This window comes from Sceloporus occidentalis, unplaced genomic scaffold, assembly GCF_023333645.1.
Source record: "Sceloporus occidentalis isolate IW3139 unplaced genomic scaffold, rSceOcc1.0.p SCAF_26, whole genome shotgun sequence".
NCBI classification, from domain to species: domain Eukaryota; kingdom Metazoa; phylum Chordata; class Lepidosauria; order Squamata; family Phrynosomatidae; genus Sceloporus; species Sceloporus occidentalis.
The window spans coordinates 14,188,305-14,209,797 of record NW_028317006.1 but is presented as its reverse complement, the minus strand read 5'-3'; the positions used below and the strand labels follow the sequence as shown (position 1 = coordinate 14,209,797).

General features: G+C 40.1%; 1 protein-coding gene and 2 non-coding genes across 3 annotated transcripts; all 3 read left to right on the top strand.

Annotated features, from left to right (window-relative positions):
- The first annotated feature begins 4,044 nt into the window (after positions 1–4,044).
- On the top strand, positions 4,045–8,729 carry LOC149300220 (nudC domain-containing protein 3-like). Its single transcript, XM_089485790.1, has 6 exons — positions 4,045–4,236; positions 4,313–4,578; positions 5,510–5,642; positions 7,083–7,226; positions 8,218–8,406; positions 8,619–8,729. The coding sequence occupies exons 1-6, from the start codon at positions 4,045–4,047 to the stop codon at positions 8,727–8,729; spliced, it is 1,035 nt and encodes a 344-aa protein (XP_089341916.1).
- A 2,923-nt stretch (positions 8,730–11,652) lies between these two features.
- LOC149300219 (U5 spliceosomal RNA) lies at positions 11,653–11,767 on the top strand. The gene has a single exon (XR_016272329.1). It is a non-coding gene; the product is annotated as a U5 spliceosomal RNA (small nuclear RNA).
- Positions 11,768–16,513: 4,746 nt separating this feature from the next.
- Positions 16,514–16,628, top strand: LOC149300218 (U5 spliceosomal RNA). Its single transcript, XR_016272344.1, has one exon. It is a non-coding gene; the product is annotated as a U5 spliceosomal RNA (small nuclear RNA).
- Positions 16,629–21,493: the final 4,865 nt, after the last annotated feature.

The window sequence follows — 21,493 nt, the reverse complement described above, 5'->3', positions numbered from 1 at the left end:
CTTCCTGAGGATGGACAAATACATTGTATCATGGATTGTTTTATTGGTTCCTGTGTTCAAATCAGGGTGTTTACATATATATACCGTATGTATATATATATATATATATATATATATATATATATATATATAATTATATATATAATTATATATATGATATTTGATAATATTTTCAGTACACAGTTCTGTTAAAATACATGGTGGCACGAATGAGCAAAGCTTCACAGTCATCATCCAAGGAAAACTTCTGTCCTTTCACTTATTAATAATCAGCCCTAATTATTTGGGATTGATGTCCGGTATTTGTGTTTGATTAATCTAGCCATGTGGTCATCATCCATAATAGGCCTTCAATTGCCATAACATAAACTAATTCTCACATCAGAAACTGTTATGCAAAAAAATATCAAATTATATTTAGACCGCTGCAAGATGTAATTTTCCCCCAAAACCACATATTGCAGTTGGAATGTTTGAAAGGTATAAACTTTAGATTCATATTATTATTTTTATATATATATTTTTTTTATATACAACTGGTCTAATGAGGACATACATAATGCTCGTATGGATAAAAGAAGCTTTACCCTTCGTTATCCAAACTCTCAATCTGATCAGGACGATATAATATGATGTGATTTTGTAAGAATCTGACCAGGGTACCAAAACTGCATGAATGTCCTATTTTTCTAACAGGGTATGCCTTATCACACAACATATACTACAAAAAATGGGGCATTTCAAAGTAATAAATGCACAACAGCCCGAATTTTGTCCAGTCCTATCTAATTTTACATCTATACTGCTATAATCTATAATGATTAAGCCTTCTCTGGACCCCATTAATGAGACTCTTGTGTGGCAGGATGGGCTGCAATTTATCTAAGGTTTGGTCAGATAAATATGCACAACAAAATAATATACAGAAAGAGGAGCACACAACGTATACACATTCAGATTCCCAGGTAGCTGCTAAAATAATAAGGTAATAGATAATTGCGCTATCATTTCGAGGGCAATGGTGGTGAACAGGCCACACATAGCACGAACAAGGCACTGATATACCCAAACCTGCATAATTTGTCCACAGCAGTCTGCCTACCATAACAAAGCACTGCATATAAAATGCGTCAGGTAAAGTGTTTTGGACAAAATCAGCCTGGTTTGTGAGATTGTCACAATAGTATTGTCTGTATTGTCTTTTTTATATGCTGCTGTCACTTTTGAAGGGATACAGAAAATGAAGATTGTTTTCAATACTTTGCACTTGTCGTATACTGGGCTGCTGACTCTGAATGAGCCTACTGAATCGTCTTTGAGTGCATCGTACGGACTATTATACTACTTCCGTATTTTGGCTGTTGTACGTGTGTTGTTTTGTTTTGGAGTCTCACATAGGGCGAGTTCTGAGCCCACTGAGCAGTGACATTTCTTTCTGGAAATTGCTTCATGAACAATTTTGTACGGTGGTTTCATGTGTCATATATTATATATCAGACGTAGCCTATAGGTACCTATAGGTAGTCCTGAGCCCACTCAACTGATTTCTCTCTGCTGCAAGCATCGTCGCATGAAGACAGATGAACTCTGGCTTTCCAACTGAGACAGATTCCCTTTATTTCAGAGGTTTCTGAGATGAGATTATTGTATTTCATGTGTCAACATAAGGGGCCACTAAGTTATACCAGATGTGCCAAACCTAGAGAAAGCAAGAATGAGGATGTCGTTGGTGGGTAGAGATGTAACAAGTAAATGTTCCATCCACCCGCGGTGACCTCAGAATTTGAAGGATCTGGAGAGATTCTAGAGGAATGGTTTCAGATCCCATGCCATGTGTTCTCTATCCTCATCAGGCATTATAGGAGAAGACGCAAAGGAAGGTAGCACAAAATATTGACTGAAAGGGTGCTTAATTGTACCACAAATATATTTAACAAGTAAGGTTAAACAATAAAGACATTTTTTCACAGCCGTCTTTGCTAATATTTACCATGGGTGCCGATATTAGTGGAGGGCATTGTAAAACTAGATGGTCAAAGACTTACATGTAATGTAAGGAAGTGTTGCTTTACTGAGGTGGTAGATAAGTGAAACAGCCTCCCGGTAGAAGTGGTACAGTGAAGTAATTTAAACATGAATGGGATAGGCACATGGCTCATAAAGCTAAGACAAGATCAAGGACTAATTAAGATCTGAGTCTTTATATCAGGAAAAACAGGCAGTCTAGACGGGCCGAATGGGTCTCATCTGCCATCACATTCTGTGTTTATATAACGAAATAATTGATTCCCAAATCGAGTTTCAAAAACATGTTGCGTGGGGGACGTTACATTGTTACTGTTTCATGTAGGCATATAGAACGTCTTCACACAGCTTGTCTCTGTATCCGAATGTGCTAAAATAAATATAAAAACACGTTGATGTTTATTGATATAATATTATCAAATTTGAGCAATATACAATTCCACTAAGAAACGAGACGTCGTCTTTAATGTTGGTTCCAACTATACGTTAATGATGTCCATGCGCGGTTTCACGCCTACCAATATTTCGAAGGACCGAAGAAGGACAGATGTCCTACAGATGTAGTTAAGAGTGCCGAATGAGGGGTTCGGCTTATCTTTGTGACCTATTGATACCGACATGGAGAATAATCCTGTAAGCATTTACCCTGCTGTTTCTATACACATTTTATGCTGCCGGAAAAAAAGACAAACCCAAAGAGTGACTACCCCGCTATAAAGGGATAGTTGGGAGCTATACGGTTTTGGTCTTTCAAATATTGCATTTTTAATAAGGTATACAAATTATTGATTTTTTAGTAGTTTTAGGATTAGAAATATAAATAACTAATTGACTATGCCTAAGGAGTTTCTTCTCGGCCATTACCGTTTTGCTTCGGAACACTAGAAGTCTGGCATTGTTTCTACACGAGCAGCTTATTACGGTGCAGAACTGTTACGAAAACTGTGGGCGTGATGCGCCAGCGGCCATGTTTTATTAGGATCAAAAGACACTTGTAGCATAATCAATACCCGGAAGCGGATGTGATCTGTCAACCGATAACACAGGAAGTGGTTCTCCAGGTGGAGAGACCGGGGTGAACACAGTGAGTGGCACAATTTGCATGTACATCGGAATATTGACAGTAGGGTGGTATCGCGATATAAAGGCTAAAGGTGTGTAGGAATAGGGATTCCTGTGATGGGAGTGGGCGCAGTAGTTGATGAAGGTTACATAGTGTTAGTAGAGCTTGTTCCAGTCGTTGGTAGTCATGGCCAAGACTGTTTTTTTATTTTGTTTTAATAGTAGCTAATTCTTCTATTACTCACTAAATCAAAACTATCATGACAGCCGTTGACCTTTAAGAGTGATGCATTTTCCCTTTACATTGTGCTAGCCTGTGAGCCAATGTATATGTATATGTATGTAATTGGCGTGTGCGCGCAGCCCATCTAGTGATATGTCCTTTTACATACATGTTTGCTAGCGGTTAGCATTGTGTGTAGGTAAACGCTCTCCCCCTTTAAAGAGCAGCCATGTTCATACAGCTTTAGTGCAATGAAGCTTCTCTAGCTGTAATAAATATTGATTTATTACCCCCTTTTTTGAAAGCAGTAACGTATTCTGCAGTACATCACATTATATTCATTTATATAGCGCCAGCAGATTCTGTAGCGCTGTTACAATAGGGAAGAATAAAAATATTTTGCAAAGGTACTTTTAAATTGATGTTAATGTGCGTTAACAGACTGAGAAGAGTGTTCTTGTGATCTTACGATCTACTGGGTTAAGTTTTGAGTCCTTTAGGAGACCGCATTATTACCTTAACCAGTAAGGAAGTCATCTGTAGTGATCAACAGTAAAAAACTGGACAGCTACTGTAACCTTTAAAAGAAACATTGATTTATGGGCAGAAGTCCATGCAGAATACAGAAGGGTGGAGGAAATGTATAGCTTTAATGTACCTAATAAAATATAATATCCATATAGACACATATACAGGTGCATAACCACAGTTGCGTGTATTTGCAGAGAGCTGAGATGGAGCCAGAGTTAACAGACCGTTACGACCACGCTCTGCTGGGAATTCTGCAACATGTTGGAAACATCCAAGACTTTCTAAATGTTTACTTTGGCTTTTTGTACCGCAAGACAGACTTCTACAGACTTCTTTTGAGTCCACAGGATCGCCTGGGATTCCCACCAGGTGTTGCACAGAATATGGTGCTGAAGGTGAGTAATTGGTTTTTAGGATGGGCAGTTCCAGGGTTTTGGAGCCCCCGAGTCAATCACGTTTTTCCTTTCCCAGACCTTCAAAACATTTGAGCGACTGGCCATGCAAGACCATGAGCAGAGAGTGCGTGAGTTGCAGGACAGACTGAAGAAGAAAGAGGAGGCAGAGATTGAGCAGGCGCCAGCACCAGTGGAAGAAGTCACTGTTGAGGCACCACAGGAAGAAGGAACGATGGAGCAGGAGAAGACAACTCCTGAAGCAGCACTAGAGAAAACTGAAGGGAATGCAGAGGGAACAGACGCCAACGTGAACAGTACAGAGGCAGCAGCTTCAACTGACAAGTAAACTATAGCTAATATTATGGAATCATCTTTTACTTTCTTTCTGTATGTGCTTCAAGTCAGGGTCATCTTTCTACTGTTTTATTTTCCCAGTGTAAGTGCATGAAGGGTTTCGTGAGAATCTACTTCTATGCATTAAGAATGTGTTCCCGCTCCCTCTGTTCCTTGGCTTGCAGGCGATCGGCCAGACATGCATGTGTGGACAGTATATTTATTGCCAGCCAGTTCCTGGGGTGTGGTGGGGTCTAACAAGATCATCATGAGCAGGAAGTATGAGCGCTCCTTGCCGTTGATTGGCCAAAACTGGCACAAAATGCGGACGGTGCTCAGTCCTCTGCAGCACGGGAAAGTGTGTGCTTAGTTAAATACTTGCAAAGTACTTTAATATGCATTGCTCATCGGTAGGGCCATCCCTATAATACTTTCTTATGTCATTGATTTATGTATTCTACATGGTCACATTAACCCTTCTTGCAGTAGAACGTCACCATATATTGCTTTCTGCCCATTATATATTACATTATATTATTTAGTAACTTGGAGGGGTAATTTGTGTAATAACTCTTTATATTTGAGAATGACATTAGGCATTCCACCATCCATCCAAAGTATTCTTGAAAACATTTCTTTTTTTACACAGTGGTGTAACTTAATACTTAAACACTGGTTATCTGATGTAGTTGGGTGATTCTGATTATTGCCATGGTGATCAGTCTATTCTATCCATTACAATTTAATAGATTACAAGGTAGCAGGAGCAGGCCTCCTTCAGCTTCTGTGTCCGAATGTCTTAGAATACCTTAATCTTATTGTTAAATTGTAATACCACCACATAATCTGTTGGTGCTTTATAAATGCAATGCAATGTGTATGTGCGAACCGAATCTAATCTAATAAAGTCTGTGTTTTTTGTTTTTATTTTAAATATTAGTGTCCATGAGGATTTTCAGACAAACCCAGACAGTTATAATGGAGCTGTGAGAAAGAATTACTTGTGGTCTCAGGATTATACAGACATAGAAATAAAAGTCCCAGTGCCTAAAGATGTGATTAAAGGAAGACAGGTGAGACCATGTTTCAGCTTGTAAAAATGCCCTATACAGAATGCTATGACTTATATATTTATTTACCCAGGGTATTGTATAGTTTTTCTAAGATGTGACCTCATCTGACACTCAATCTAATTGGCAGCAACATTTTCTAAAATAAATAAATAAATAAATATATATTTATTTATTTTAAATATATATATATGAAATTACTTTCTGGAGCTGTAGCCTGATTCTGTAAAATATATGCATAGATGTGTGGGATGCAGAGCCTGGACTTTCAGCAGAGGGTGGTAGAGACTGATGAAAATATGGAAGCAGACTACGTCAGTGTTAAGGGCCTGTGTATTGTTAGAACAGCAGCTGTGTTCAGTTAAATGATAAGTATAAATATAATTTCCCTGTAGGATCTTTGTAACATATTGATGCCTGATGCACTCGTTCAAAGCCTGTTCTGCTACAGAATGTTTTACCAATCCTCCTACTCTACTAGGATATAATATGCATATTTTTATATTTCTGTTTCTATCACTTGGAGAATTTTATATGAACATCCCCGAGGATTGTTACTGCGTACGCTGCCACACTGAACCCCCACACACTGAACAGTTAATCCTTCCTACCTTATGTCCCAGTCAAGCTAAATGGTGCGCTGTACCTTATCCAAAATAATAGGTTTTTTAAAATACATTTATGAAGTTTGTATGCATCTTTTTCTGAAAAGGACAGTGTTCTGACTCAAAGGTCAGGTAGACCATTGCTGGTAGCCTTCCTGGTGGAATATACATGCGGTCAATATTGGGTCATATTTCTAGAAATCAAGTGTTGTGGAATATTTTGCTCATCATTCTATTTTTAGAATGCTTTACAATTAGTTTTTTTGGCAAACCTCATGGAGAATTCCATGGGCACCCTTTTGTGAAAGACACTCCAAAAAGGTTAGCAGTTTCCTTTGCATACAAAAGATAAATAAAATGAATAAAAAAAAGACCAAATAAAGACCGTAATTGCCCATATATACTCACAATAAATAGTGTTCTGGGGTCATGTCACCATTAAAGGGGTACATCCACCAAATACATTTGAAAAATTATTTTGAGGGTTTTTCTTCAAAGCAGCTTCATATTAGCCATTTGTATGTGTTCTAGTTCTGGTATTTGGCCCAAACACCCTGACTCCTTATCATACTGCCTTGTGGTAAACAATAGAATGGCTCTGTCTTAATCACTCTTTTTTTTTTTTAAATAGGCAGTCCCCAGAAATACTATTTCCACAAATAACTTGTATAGCAATGTATATACTCTTCAAAAATGATTGCCATCGCATCCAGAAAATATGAAACAGAGAAAGGCTTATTGAGCTGAAGAGCAAATAGAAATATCTAGGTACAGAAAACCTCTGAAATTGTCATATCGTGATATCATATAACCCCCTGCTTTCTGTCGTCACCGTTAGGTGTCCGTGGACCTCCGCAGTACGTCTATCTGTGTGAAGGTGAGGGATAAGGATGGGGAACACACTATGATGGATGGAAACTTCACCCACAAAATAAACGCAGAGACCTCCCTTTGGAGCCTGGAGCCCGGGAACTGTATACTGGTAATATAAGGGTCTGAACTGTATACTGGTAATATAAGGGTCTATGAGGGAGGGTTTCTAATATTGTGAATTGTTTAATGACACTGAGATCAATCAATGAATCTGGTAAATATAAACATTCCGTATCATTGATATAAGCATGTATGATAAACCCAGCAAATATGTCCTGCAGGAATGGTTCAGTGGACCCTGCGCAATGCATAGTTAAGTCAGTGAGATCGATGTTACTGATTTAACCATTTGGTATACAGGGCCATCTGAGCCCCTCTTGTGCTGGGCCCTTGATAAAAAAACTTGAGACAATAAACCCAATGTAGGGGTTGCTATACACAAATTCTCAGCAATATTACAGTTATCACATATTGTTTACAATCTCTAACACTCACCCTTTGCCCTGTGCACACATTGCATTACTGTTTTGGATGCACCCATGGATTTTCAGTTCCTTACTGTGTCTTGCGCGGTGTCACTGATTTTGCGAAGCTGCCAGCTGGCCTGGGATGTCGGATATTCCTTGTCAGAGGTCTCTGTGTAGCTTTTTCACAGCCCAGCTTAAAAGCAGTGGTGTAAACATACTTACTCTTTTGCCCTGGGTAGATACTTCTATCCGTTCTGTACAGAATTGTGATCAGTGTTTCTGCATCACAGTCAGGGCTGCTCTCACTTAAGGCAATTTTTTTCTCTGTCCGAAGCTCCAAATTAGGCCACAAGAGACACATAAGAAATTGCTGCCATTTCTTGATTTATGTCTGTTTTTCTGGATTCTTTGTAAACTTTTTTTTCTACTGGGTGTTATGCATTGATCCAAGCAGCCTATCCCAATGTACCTTCCTATTTTCTATCTTAGAGTCTGATGATTCTTAGTGTGTATTTCTTACATGGAATAACCGCCTTCCCTTTTTTGGCTATTTCGCTTGGTTTAAAAAAAGTCTGCACAGAAACCTCAACTTTTTATATAGCACAGGGAGTCATAGGTGTGCATCTCCTACAGATTAGCCTGAGCAAGTGCGGGGAGTACTGGTGGAACGCCGTCTTGGAGGGGGAGGAGAAAATAGACATCGACAAGATCAATAAGGAACGGAGCATGGCAACCGTGGACGACGAGGAGCACGCCGTTTTGGATCGGCTCACGTTTGATTACCACCAGAAGCTACAAGGGAAGCCCCAGAGCCACGAAATGGTATGCTTTTATGTTCTATAACACAGACGGTTTTGTTAATAGCGGTTCCTGTACATTTCATACATTGACCTTACATAACAGCCGTCTCTCTCGCCTACATCCAGACCCCCATGTTGCTATGACACAAATACACAACACACACACACACACACGCACACATATATATATATGTATGTATAATATCTTGAATGTCTTGTTTGTTTTCTTAACAGAAAGTCCATGACATGCTGAAGAGGGGATGGGATGCAGAAGGGTCACCATTCAGAGGGCAAACGTTTGACCCCTCCATGTTCAATATATCCCCAGGAGCGGTGCAGTTCTAAGACATTGTACCTAAATGGGATTAAGTACTGGAGCTCATGGGTCCTTCCTTTGCACAAAGTTTACAGGGTCACGTTTGTTTTGTTACAAAAACACCAGTTTATTTTAACCTGTTTAAAAATCCATTGGAAGAGATTCCAGCTTGTGATTTGGAAGGAATCACTTTATGATATCAGAAATTTGCACAGGAAAAACAGCCCCCACAGTCTTTGAGTTGCCCAAAATAGATCCGATTAGGACAGGGAGGGTGATGTGGTAGCTTGCAAACTCTTTCAGATATTGGGCTTTTCCAATATCAATATGTGCTAATTCATTGAGGGTTTTTCCCCCCAGGAAATCTGTTTTTTTTTTTTTTTCTGTTTACCTCTTTTACTTTCCATGTCATGTTTGTGCTCCTTATTACTTATATATATACATACATACATATCATTTGTAAGTAGCTGGGAACCCTCCAGTTCTTGTAGTTCAATAACAGCTGACGGACCTCGGACTGCTCTACTTTTTTAATAAAATTGCGCTGTCGCTTCCCGAGCAGATGGGAAACCCACTGGATCAACCTTTATCTTGGGTTTAAATGGTTTACAGATTGTGTTCCCAATAATACAGGAATAAAGATAAGTGTAGTAATGACAATTCAAAGTATTTTATTACTATTGGTTTTTTTTATGTATTAAATTTGCGTGTTTGTGTGTGTTTTTTGTTTTTTTTTTAAATTAAAATACCATCGATCTTAAAGCATACAATTTTTATCCGTTTTATAGTGGGCTTTTTTGTTTAATTAATGTAGTCCTGTGGGAATTATCCCCCCATTTTGTGTTAATTTTTTTATTTTATTTTTTGGAAGCCCGAGGTGCGTGCTCCTTTGGTGCCGCATTCTGTGCACAAGGCAGCAGAAGCCAGACTACGATACAGAGTTCCCTCACGGAGAACTCGGACAAATTCCAGCCCCCCCCCCATGGGAGGGTCGGATCTTGAGTCTGACCCCGAAGAGTGAGACTCCTTGCTGGCTTTTTTGGAAGGGAGGAAGGGGCCAGAAGGCACCCAATCCTCCTCCAGCAAAGTCCAGGCTTCACTGCCTCTTAAAAAGAAAACAGTGTCCAAAACGTGAGTACAAAATCGTGTGCCATAGAATAGTGAGGGCCAAGCTGTGAATTTGAAAGCCGTGAATTCCAAAAGGGGGGCAAATTAATGGGCACTCGTGTAAAACGAAGTGAATTAAATAAATTAAGAAAAATAATTTAGGGACAGACCATTGCTGGCCTGCCAGATTCAAAAATAAAATCTTAACCCCAAGACCAGAAGGTACCTGGGGAAAAGGTAGTGCAGCATTAACCCATTTTGTGTTAATGCTATACAAATGCTGGACTTATACATCATGCTAGATACCAGAGAAAATGGCTAATTTCAACCCCTTTCATTTTTTCCCATTCTTCTAGTTAAGCCAAACCATGCTAGTTTGTATCTATGTTTTGTTTGGTTGGTGGTGTTAATAATGCATTTTTAGTGTTCAAAGCTTATAAGGCAGGTCATTTAAAAATGTTCCTTGACCATTTAGAACATAATTTCCCACCATGCACCTTCCCACTTACAGCACTGATCTATTAGCATTGTTATTACTATTATATTTTATCTTTAATTTAGATAGGGCCAACAGTTTCAGCAGGCCTTGCCCGCAAGCTTACAATCTACAGGATTTTTGGTCTGTATAAAAAATAATGCATTTGCCCGCTGTGCTAGTCTGGGCCTGCCACCACCTATAGTGCTGCACTACTGTATGTATGAACTGACTGAAAGACGTCAATCACTTAACCACGTTTATACATTCCCCATAATGCAGGGATGCACTTTATAGATGTAAATGTATGTAAATGTTAGATGTGTCCTGGGAGAGGGACACTACATCTCGACTACATCTCCCATGATGCACAGCCAGTGAAGAGACTCACTTAAGTTGAAATCTAGATCTTTATTTAGAAATTTATATAGCTTGCATTACTTTTTTATATTCATTCATAGCATGTGATTGGATGCAAAGCCTGGGCACACTAGTCTATTATCTCCATCACAATAACCTGCTATAGGTCATATCTGATTGTTACAGTTGTTATCGTGTGGGTTTATTCTATATCATACAGTATGGGGCACGGTACAATGCAGAACCCAATCACAAACAGCATAGATCAAGCGTACAATCTGTTTATGTGTAATGTGTACAGTCAATGAGACCAGCGCACCTTTTAACCCTCTTACCCGCATTCACTTACCTTGGCTCCTCTGGGTTTCCATACTTAGTTTATCACTAATCAGGAAATTAAATTTGACCATAACCAAGCCCCGAGACAAGGGGTTTCCGTAAACCGGCTTCGTTTCCTTTACACTTTACTTACAACCCCTACCTGCCATGCATACGTTCCACCCCCACAGCCTTTTATAGGGGTTAAATAGGTCAATACTAAGCCTTCATGTTTTGGTGATTGATGACTTAGGGGTAATTATGCATTTGGTTTTGGCACACAAAAGGTTAAGCATCCCTGTGTTTGTAATCCCTCGCTTACTTGGCCAGCGCATGAATAGTTAATGCATTATAGGCTGGCTGCAGAGCTCTTTACAGAGATAACAAAATCCCCACCACGGGTTTCTATGAGGACTGCGATGAGCAACAGCGTCACCTATTGTTCAGGCGCCTTCTACTTGTCTGCCTCATTTAAATACCCATAGTGCACTGCGTCACATTATACTCATGTTCAATTCTATTTTATGTAAAACCCGTTAAATACGTACAGATTTCTGTTAATATGTATTGAGTTTGTCGTTTTGATTTTTTTATGTTAACTAAGCTGCCGAAGCCACTTCAGTTATTTAGCCCGCCTTAATATAAATGATTATTGTGTGTAGTCGGGTTCCTCCCCGGCTGCTCTGGATGGTATACTCTGGTTTCTCTTCAGACCGAATAAATCTTTCGCCTTTTACTAAAGATTTCCGTGGAGAGGAACAACCATGAGTTTCAACTAATTTTTTGATGCCTGGTGCAAGCTGGGCTGATAACTGTTAATAAAAATAGATTGGATAAATTAAATAATGTATTGAAACCTATGTAAGGTATAGCAGTGTTTCCTATTTGTGACATTCACACCTGTCTCGACTGCGACTTGATATTAGGTATTAGGTACCGTACCTCTCGCCTTTGTGTCTCTTCTATCCTCAGGGTGCTCTGTATCTGTATGTATCTACTGGTGTTGTACCTAGGGCAATTTTTGTTGTATGTTTATGTGTTTGTTTTTTGTTTTTGTTTTTTTCTCTTTCCTTCTTGTTTCCATGTTCTAATGTGTCATTTCTCTATATATGCTGACACTTTTGGCAACTGTCTGTTCGAGGCGAGGAGTTGTCTTGCTATCCGGGTGCTCTGTTGCTTTCAGATTACTGTATCTGTGTTTTCTACAGCTCCATTCTGTTTTGTTGCACTCCGGACACTTTTGGATTGTATTATGATGTGTTCAGTCCATGCCATTCGATAATGTGCCTGACTGCTTTTTTCTACTGAGGTACTGTTGTATTGATGTTATGCCATCTTATATACAATGTGCCACTGTGTTGTATTATGTTTTATTACTTTTCAATAAAGAGATTTGAAACAAAAAAAAAAAAAAAAAAAAAAGGTATAGCAGTGTTAATATATGGTAATGAAGGCTTGTTATGTGCGATGGAGGGGTGTAGTTTCTGATCTCGCTGCTGTATAGATTCGGTGGTCGCTGCTTTATGGTAAATTGATTTTAATCCTCAGAGCTGCTGATCTTGACCCAGAGCAGCAATCACCAGAGCCCCTACCTCCCACAAATGTCAGTGGACCTCATGAGTCCCTCTGTCTGTTTTGCAGAGGTAACTGCTTCATGGTGACATTGTGGTAAGAGCTGATGTTTCTGGCGCCCTCTATATGCTGCATATTCCAGGGACACAAAGGCTCTGTAGGGACGTTCCTCGTCCATCGCTGTATTCTATATGGACTATTCCCAGAACATGTTTTTTTTTCTAGGAACCACCTGATCGGACATGCTTAACGACTACTTCATCATTGTCTGGAATCATGCAAGGAGGTAGACAAGTTGAACAGCATCCCAGCAGAGGTGGCAAGGGCTAATACAGTGAGAGAAGTTAAACATTCTCCTTGCAGGGAAGCAACTGGGACAAAAAACAGGCCCGGGCATTTAAGACTGAGCAGCCCATTTTTATTTATTTATTTTTAAAGCCCACCCTTCATGTACCATCTTTGCATTTCCCCAAATCACTTAAACATTCATGATAGACACAAACACTTACTCATTCACACAAATCAATAACACATACTCATTAATGCAGTCTCACAAATCATTCAAGCAATTTATCCACACATGAATTCATTAATTCTCATACGCATTCACACAATTCATCCACACATTTATTCATTCATTCTTGTACGCATTCACACTACCCCCTCTCCCCTTCTTATCTGCCCCTTCTAACTATGTTCCCCCTTATCACTATGTACTCCCTTCCCCATTTCTCAATATGTACCCCCTCTATCTCCCCCTTTCTATCTAACCCCTCTCCCCCTCTCACTGCGCCCCCTCCCTTACCCTACTTACCTTGTTGCCGGAGTAAGCAGCAACTGCGACCGGGTCCGCCACTCTAGGAGGCCGGGCAGCCCCCACCAGGGCCGTCCTTAGGGGTGCGCGGCCGCACAGGGCCTAAATTAAAACATCGGGGTTTTTTTTTTTTTAACTTTATTGAACATCCTCCATGTTAAATAAAGTTAAAAAAGCTTTATTTAACATGAAGGATGTTAAATAAAGTAAACAAAAAACCCCCCGATGTTTTAATTTAAGCCCTGTGCGGCCGCGCACCCCTAAGGCCAGCCCTGGTGGGGGCTGCCCGGCCTCATAGAGAGGCGGTCACGGTCGCAGTTGCTGCGGGCTTAAGGGGCAGGTGCCCCTTATGCTCTGTGTTAATGCGGCCGCATAGGCCCAGTCAGTCCGGTCCTGACTGAGCCTATTTTAAGGTAGGTGCCTGGAGCTGCAGCTCCATCAGCCTCTACGTCAATCCGTCCCTGGGCCGCCCGGCCCACCGGGAAAATGCCCGATGGCCAGTCCGGGCCTGCAGGGAAGGACTACGAAGTACAATGGTACGGTACAATGCTGTACTTATAAAGGGTTTTCCATCACCATTACCCGCCACAACTTTTGTTATTGGTATTTCTTACAAAATTTCACATATAAAAAAGTAAATAAAACAAACAAAAAATAGTGATTTCCATGTGTATTAAAGTAATTGTGTTTTCTTTCATGACAAATCCCTACTCTCATTATGCAGCCATGCAATTCTTTTTTTGTCCAGGGATCCGGGTGAGATTCTTTGGGTATATCTACCGGGAGCCATAACCGATACGAAATGCCGTATTTCTGTAACTCCCTGGCAAACAGTTACATGAACTAAGGACAGTAATAAGCGAATGACACACAGCATGTAGACACCGTCATTTATTCAGAAAGATCTGTACAAATGTTTAAAATAGTTCTTAATTAAATAATGCGTACTAAAATGGCATATAGGCAGCGAACAGAAAACATACCATACTGTAAAAAGATGGACAAAATATTTAATGAGAGTGAAACCTACTGTGTTAGTCTGTAGCATATGTACAGAATATCAGACGTATCGAGTAACAAGGCTTTCACATTCTAGTAAATGTCACATGAATCACTACAAAAATACTCCTTTGAGATCTTTTATCAAAGTCTCCCTCTATATAACCGACCCACGGTCATAATTTGATCTACTCTTATTGTTTAAGAAAAACTCATATGCTAAGAGAATAGCATTGGGTTTAAAGAATTTCAGTATTACGAATATGCAATGTATCACTAATGTGGATTTCCAAGGCACTTTATGACAGTATTGTATTTGGTATAGTGATATAATTTGAGCTTTTGCATAAGAATGCCAAAGATGTATAAACATGTAAGGTAATGGAATAATAATGCGTTACATCTGGAATGGGATACAAGGCTTGGCCTCTTTAAACAGTAACTGTTCAAAGGTATGGCAAAGAACGTGAATAGTTGATGAAGAATGCAAGTAAGGGGGATTTTATTGGCAAATTACTATCCTTATGCCACGTCCAAATCCTGTTCTCCATATCACGCCACTTGTCTTTGTGATCAGATCTCTAATCACTCCGATTTTCTGTCTTGGTTGTGTATAATCTTCTTTCTCAAACTGAGCAGATCTAAATAAATATTTCGGCCCAAGATTTCAGAAGCGCAGACCACAGCTCCGTTCAGTGCCCCTACAAACCCGCAAAGGAAGATATCCTGACCTGTAACACAGAACGATAGATTGTGAGCACTTCCGAGAAATAGTTTTACACTTGCATCCAGGGGAGGGCTGACAGCCTAAGGCCTGGGGGGCAAGTCAAGTGAAGTGGCTCTGCCCCCTCGCATTCACCTTTCACCCCTCACGCTGCTCCCATCACTATGCGGCCATCAGACTGCTGGAAAACTTATCTAAACGGCCGCTGGGTGCTGATGCCACCGGCCGGAGCTACTTTAATCCTTTTTTTTATTTATTTAATATGCCGGATCGGCTTGCCATATTAAAAATTAACAAATAAAGTATTAAAGTAGCGCCGGCCGGCAGCATCAGCATGCAGCGGCCGTTTAAATTCGATTTCCAACAATCTGATGGCCGCATAGTGATGCAGCAGCGTGAGGGGTGAAAGGTGAGTGCGAGGGGGCGGAGCTTTCACCCCTCACGCTGCTCCCATCACTTGGCGGCCATCGCATACGGCCGCTGGGTGTTGATGCCGCCGGCCGGCGCTGCTTTAATACTATTTTTTTTTCATTTAATAGCCGACATATTACATTTTAAAAAAAAGTATTAAAGTAGCGCCGGCCGGCGGCATCAGCACCCAGCGGCCGTTTAGATTAGAATTCGGGCGGCCTGGGGGGCAATTGCCCCCCGGCCCAGCCCGCCCCTGCTTGCATCATATCTCTGAATTAAGGCAATTTATCTTCTGATGTTTAATGATATTTGGGTTATTCATTACAAGTTCATTGAATGTAAATTGACATTTTTAGGTTGAGTTTGCTATCGGGTCCCGCATCCAGTTAAAGACAATAAAAAGCAGTAAATGCCCCTTCATAATTCGATAGCAGTAAAGCAACAGTCCAAAAACATTATTCTACTGAAAGGTGGTTTCTAGTCACATTTTTTTAAACTAGTATAAGGTTTGTCCAGGAATCCAAAGTTCCCACACGGTCACTTTTACACTTTTGTCAAAGTTCAGAATAATGAAGACTAGTAATAATTATGCATTTGGTTTTGGCATCAAAGAGTTAAGCATCACTTTGTTTGTAATGCCTCGCTTACTTGGCCAGCGCATGCATAGTTAATGCATTATAGGCTGGCAGCAGAGCTCTTTACAGAGATAATAAAATCCCCACCACGGTCTTCTACGAGGACTGCGATGGTTAATGAGCAACAGCGCCACCTAGTGTTTTGACGCCTTTTTAGACATCTAGTTGTCTGCCTCATTTAAATACCCACAATGCACCGCGTTACGGTAGGCTCGTATTGAATTCTATTTTATGTAAAACCCGTTAAATACGTACAGATTTCTGTTAATATGTATTGAGTTTGCAGTTTTGATTTTTTATATTAACTAAGCTGCCGATACCGCTTCAGTTATTTAGCCCGCCTTAATATAAATGAGTATTGTGTGTAGTCGGGTTCCTCCCCAGCTGCTTTGTATTGTATACTCTGGTTTCTCTTCAGATCGAATAAATCTTTCGCCTTTTACTAAAGATTTCCGTGGAGAGGAACAACCATGAGTTTCAACCAATTTTTTGATGCCTGGCAAAAGCTGGGCTGATAATTGTGTTAATAAAGATAGAATGGAAAAAACTGAATGCTGCAGTACAATATATGCACAGTATAGTAGAATTTGCATGTGGTAATGTAGGCTTGTTACATGGGATGGAGGGGTGTAACTTTTGATCTCGCTATTGTGTAGTGATGGGAAGTTCGGATCATTAAAGTGAATCGGATCATTTCGATTCGTTCACTGAAATGATCCGATTCATGATCCGGATCTTCGGATCACTCAGTGTGTCTGCACGGAGTTACTGTTTTCCAGTAACTCCGTGCAGGCACACTAACGATTGGCCCCGCCCCTTTCATTATGAATCCTCCCCCCTGCCTCCAGTGATGTCAATGAAGGCAGAGAGTCGTTCAAAGATTCGGATCTTACAGGGATCCGAATCTTACAGTGATCCGGATCACTGTAAGATCCGGATCACTGTAAGATCCGAATCATTGTAAGATCCGGATCATTGTAAGATCCGGATCTTTGAACGACTCTCTGCCTTCATTGGCATTCTAATCATTCAGAGAATGTCACCATACTGTTATAAATAATACATTAATAATCACTGCCCCCAGGATTTACATTCCCCTTTACCTGCAACTGCACCTTAAGTTAACTTTATTAAATTAATTAAATTAACCCTCACCATTAAATTAACCCTAAACACCCCATCAACCATGTCTGCCCCTAAAATTAACCCTTAACACCCCATCAACCATGACTGCCCCTAAAATTAACCCTTAACACCCCATTAACCATAACTGCCCCCAAATTAACCCTAAACACCTCATTAAGCATAAATGCCCCTAAATTAACACTAAAGACCCCATTAAGCATAACTCCCCCCAAATTAACCCTAAACACCTCATTAAGCATAACTGCCCCTAAATTAACACTAAAGACCCCATTAAGCATAACTACCCCCAAATTAACCCTAAACACCTCATTAAGCATAACTGCCCCTAAATTAACACTAAAGACCCATTAAGCATAACTGCCCCCAAATTAACCCTAAACACCTCATTAAGCATAACTGCCCCTAAATTAACACTAAAGACCCCATTAAGCATAACTGCCCCTAAATTATCCCTAAACACCCCATTAAGCATAACTGCCCCCAAATTAACACTAAAGACCCCATCAACCATACCAATTTATTAGGTAATTTATCTGGAGTACATGCAATTAATTTAGGGGCAGTTATGGTTAATGGAGTATTTAGGGTTAATTTCTGGGGCCGTTATGGTTAATGGGGTCTTTAGGGTTAATTTCAGGGGCCGTTATGGTTAATGGGATCTTTACGGTTAATTTCAGGGGCAGTTATGGTTGATGGGGTATAAGGGTTAATTTTATGCTGATGACTGAGGGTTAATTTAATTAATTTAATAAAGTTAACTTAAGGTGCAGTTGCAGGTAAAGGGGGGGCAAACTCAGGGGAATCTAAATCCTGGGGGCAGTGTGAACATTATTAATGTATTTATTTATAAAAGTATGGTATCAGTGATATTCTCTGAATGATTCGAATCTCTGTAAGATTCGGATCCTTGTAAGATCCGGATCCCTGTAAGATTCGAATCATTCGACTCTTCGGATCATTCGACTCTTCGGATCATTCGACTCTTCGGATCATTCGACTCTTCGGATCATTCGACTCTTTGAACGACTCTCTGACTCTAAGAGTCATCGTTCCTGTGTGAATTAATGAGCTGTAACCTGACCCCAGAGTCTGTGTCTGAGTGCTCTGCAGATGACTCACAGCTCTAGGATCAGGTTACAGCTGCATGATTCACAGACTGAACCGTTACAAACGAATCGTTCAGTCTAGTGAACCGACTCATCCGGATCACTAAAAAGAACCGGATCAAATGATCGATTCGTTCATGATCCGGACATCACTACTATTGTGTAGATTCAGTGATCGCTGATTTATGTGAAATGGATCTTTAATCCTCGGTCGCTTATGTTGACCCAGAGCAGCAATCACCAGAGCTCCTACCACCCATACACGTCAGTGGACCTCGTGAGTACCTCTGTGTTTTGCAGAGGTAACTGCTTCTTGGTGACATTGTGGTAAGAGCTGATGTTTTGGGGAAGGATTGCATTTCTAGCGCCCTCTATACGCTGCATATTCCAGGGAATCAAACTCACAGGCTCTGTGGAGAAGACGTTTCCAAAGCCAGATCAAGGAGGTTTTTGCCCTGGAGTAATTATACAGAAAGGGCTCCTTCTCAGGATTCCCTGCCTAAAGCAAGCTCTAATTTCCCTTTTTTCTCTGCTTCCTGCCTTGTGGTCTTTTTCCTTATGATATAATTGTTCCTCCCTCTTTAGCAACTTCTTTTGCAGTTAACTTTTGACATCCTTCCCTTTCTTCTTCCATCTAGTCTGCCTTTTACATTGTTCGTCCTCATAGCAGCCCACACATACATATATATACATCTATATATACACATACATACCTATATATGTGTGTGTATGTATATATATATATATATATAAACATACACATATAAATATACCTACAACTGCATCCACCACTTCCCTCCTGTATGTTCCGTGTCGCCTGTTGGTCGTTCAACGAGTGGCGGATCTGATCAGGTCCCGCAAAGTGTGGTAATCATTGTCCGTCACCGATACTGTGTGCCGAGAAGTGATATCTTTTCCCGAAGCGCAGTGTCAGTGAGGGAGGATGATTGCCGCTTCATGGGGCAGTTGAGATCTATCCCACTCTGGAAGTTCCTCATCTATCGCTGTGTTCTGTATAGACTTTTCCTAGGCCTCACACAGATGGAGCCATTAGAGAAGCCTGATTCCTAATGTTTTTTGAAAGTGATGGTGCTACTTTAAAACATGCAAAAATAATTTCTTAACCACCCACTCTCACTTCCCAACAGCGAATTCTAAAACAAGACATACTAAAGTCCCTCAATCCAACGTAACCGGTCCTAAACAAGTGAAAAGCATAATTATCTACATTATTACGTAACATATCCCTGCGTATCACACATCATGCAGCCGTCATGCAGTCTGGTCTTCAGGGGCGTATTTAGCACCCCGGGCAGATCATATATGTGGCCCCCCTCCCACTTTAAAATGTAAAACACATACAAAAATGTAAGTGTTTGCAAGAATATTTATTGCACACATTTCTAAACTAGAAATAAACTAGAAATATGAAAAATATGTTTAAATAAATAACATTTACTGAGAAGATAATAAGCAGGTCCAAAGTGACCACTCATTTTTATTCTGCAAAGATAGATGGCAGGGCTGTCATTTGGGGTGTGCGAGCTGTGCGGACGCCATGGCAGCAGGATTTGTTATGAGGCGGCCGTCCCATCTGCTATTCTATATTTCCACACATTATTTATGTACACCTGCAAATACAGTGTTTGTACTGTATGTCTTATTCAGTTGATCTATACCTGCAGTGCTGTTTCCATGTGTTGTTTATTTGATCTATACCTTCAGTGCTGAGTTAACATGTGATTTCCAGATCTATACCTGTGTTGTTCTGTTGATCTTTACCTGCAATGCTATGTTTCCATACATTAGTTATGTATATCTGCAAATATAGGGTTTGTCTTATTCAGTTGATCTATACATGCAAATGCTGTTTACATGTGTTGTTTATTTGATCTATACCTGAACTACAGGGAGGAAGGAGAAGCTCCCATCGCTTTATACTGAGCCAGGCACAGACTGTGTACATCATTATACTCATAACTATATACTGAGCAAGACATTGACAGCGTACAACATAAATCCCATTACTATATAGTAATTACCAGACACATATAGTGGGACAGCATAACTCTTATCACAGTTTACTGAGCCAGACACAGACAGTAATATAGCATAAGGTGTAACAGAAGGAGTTACAGCATAACTCCCATCACTATATACTGAGCCATACATTGACAGTGGTACAGCATAACTTCCATCACTATATAATTCTGCTAACATGACATACTGGTTTAACACGAGCAGGGAAGTTTGTATGGCTATAGTTTCTGTTGAAGCAAGCAGTCAGTTGGTAGAAAATGAAGAACTTGCCATGGAAATAGATGAAGCCAGGTTTGCCGGCCGATGGAAATACAATCATGGGATGACTTTAAAAGGTGATAATCCTCCTTCGTCAGAAGAAGTAGGTGCAGTAACTAACGTCTGGAACCATAGGGCTAGAATTAATAGACCATGGGTGTTTGGTTTCAAACAGGGATCAAACTGCTGCTACTTCTACCTAGAGTGTTCTACCTAGAGTGTTACTGGTTCCCATTATTGAAGGGGAGTGTGTAATAACCTCCATAATAAACACTGATAAACGTTCATCATACAGTGACTTAATTGTAAGAGGTCTCTGTAACTTCACCGTCAATCACCAGGAAAACTTTGTCGACCCAAGGACAGGAGCTCACACCCAGTTCATTGAGCAATCTTGGCTCGTGGCGAAAACTGAAATTTTAAGGAAAATGTGAGGTGTAAGTTGACATCGCTTCCAAATGAATCTAGATCATTTGTGCTGGAAAATTTTCAGAAATAGTATGAATGAAGATTTACTCATTTCATTTTTGAATGACTTGAAAGCAGTATATTATTATTAAATAAATACATTGTTCCAAATTTGGTGGTGAAACTTGTGAAACAAATAAATACATTGTTCCAGTGACACATGTATTTTATTGTGTACATTTTTCATGAATTCGAGAGCACACGCTGAGCTGGTAGAACACATGCTAAAGTGGCACCGGAGCTTCCTTCTCACATGGGACTTCTTCAGTGGGACCTTACAAGTGTTAAAGAGTAGTCGGCTCGCTTTAAGCTTATATATATATATTTATATATATATTTTCATCTATATCTATAGTTTTG

Bases quoted from the DNA above. Each gene is read 5' to 3' on its own strand.
- LOC149300220 (XM_089485790.1), top strand. From the start codon at position 4,045: ATGGAGCCAGAGTTAACAGACCGTTACGACCACGCTCTGCTGGGAATT. The intron at 4,237-4,312 runs GTGAGTAATTGG...TTCCTTTCCCAG, and splicing joins CACAGAATATGGTGCTGAAG to ACCTTCAAAACATTTGAGCG. The intron at 8,407-8,618 runs GTATGCTTTTAT...TTTTCTTAACAG, and splicing joins AGCCCCAGAGCCACGAAATG to AAAGTCCATGACATGCTGAA.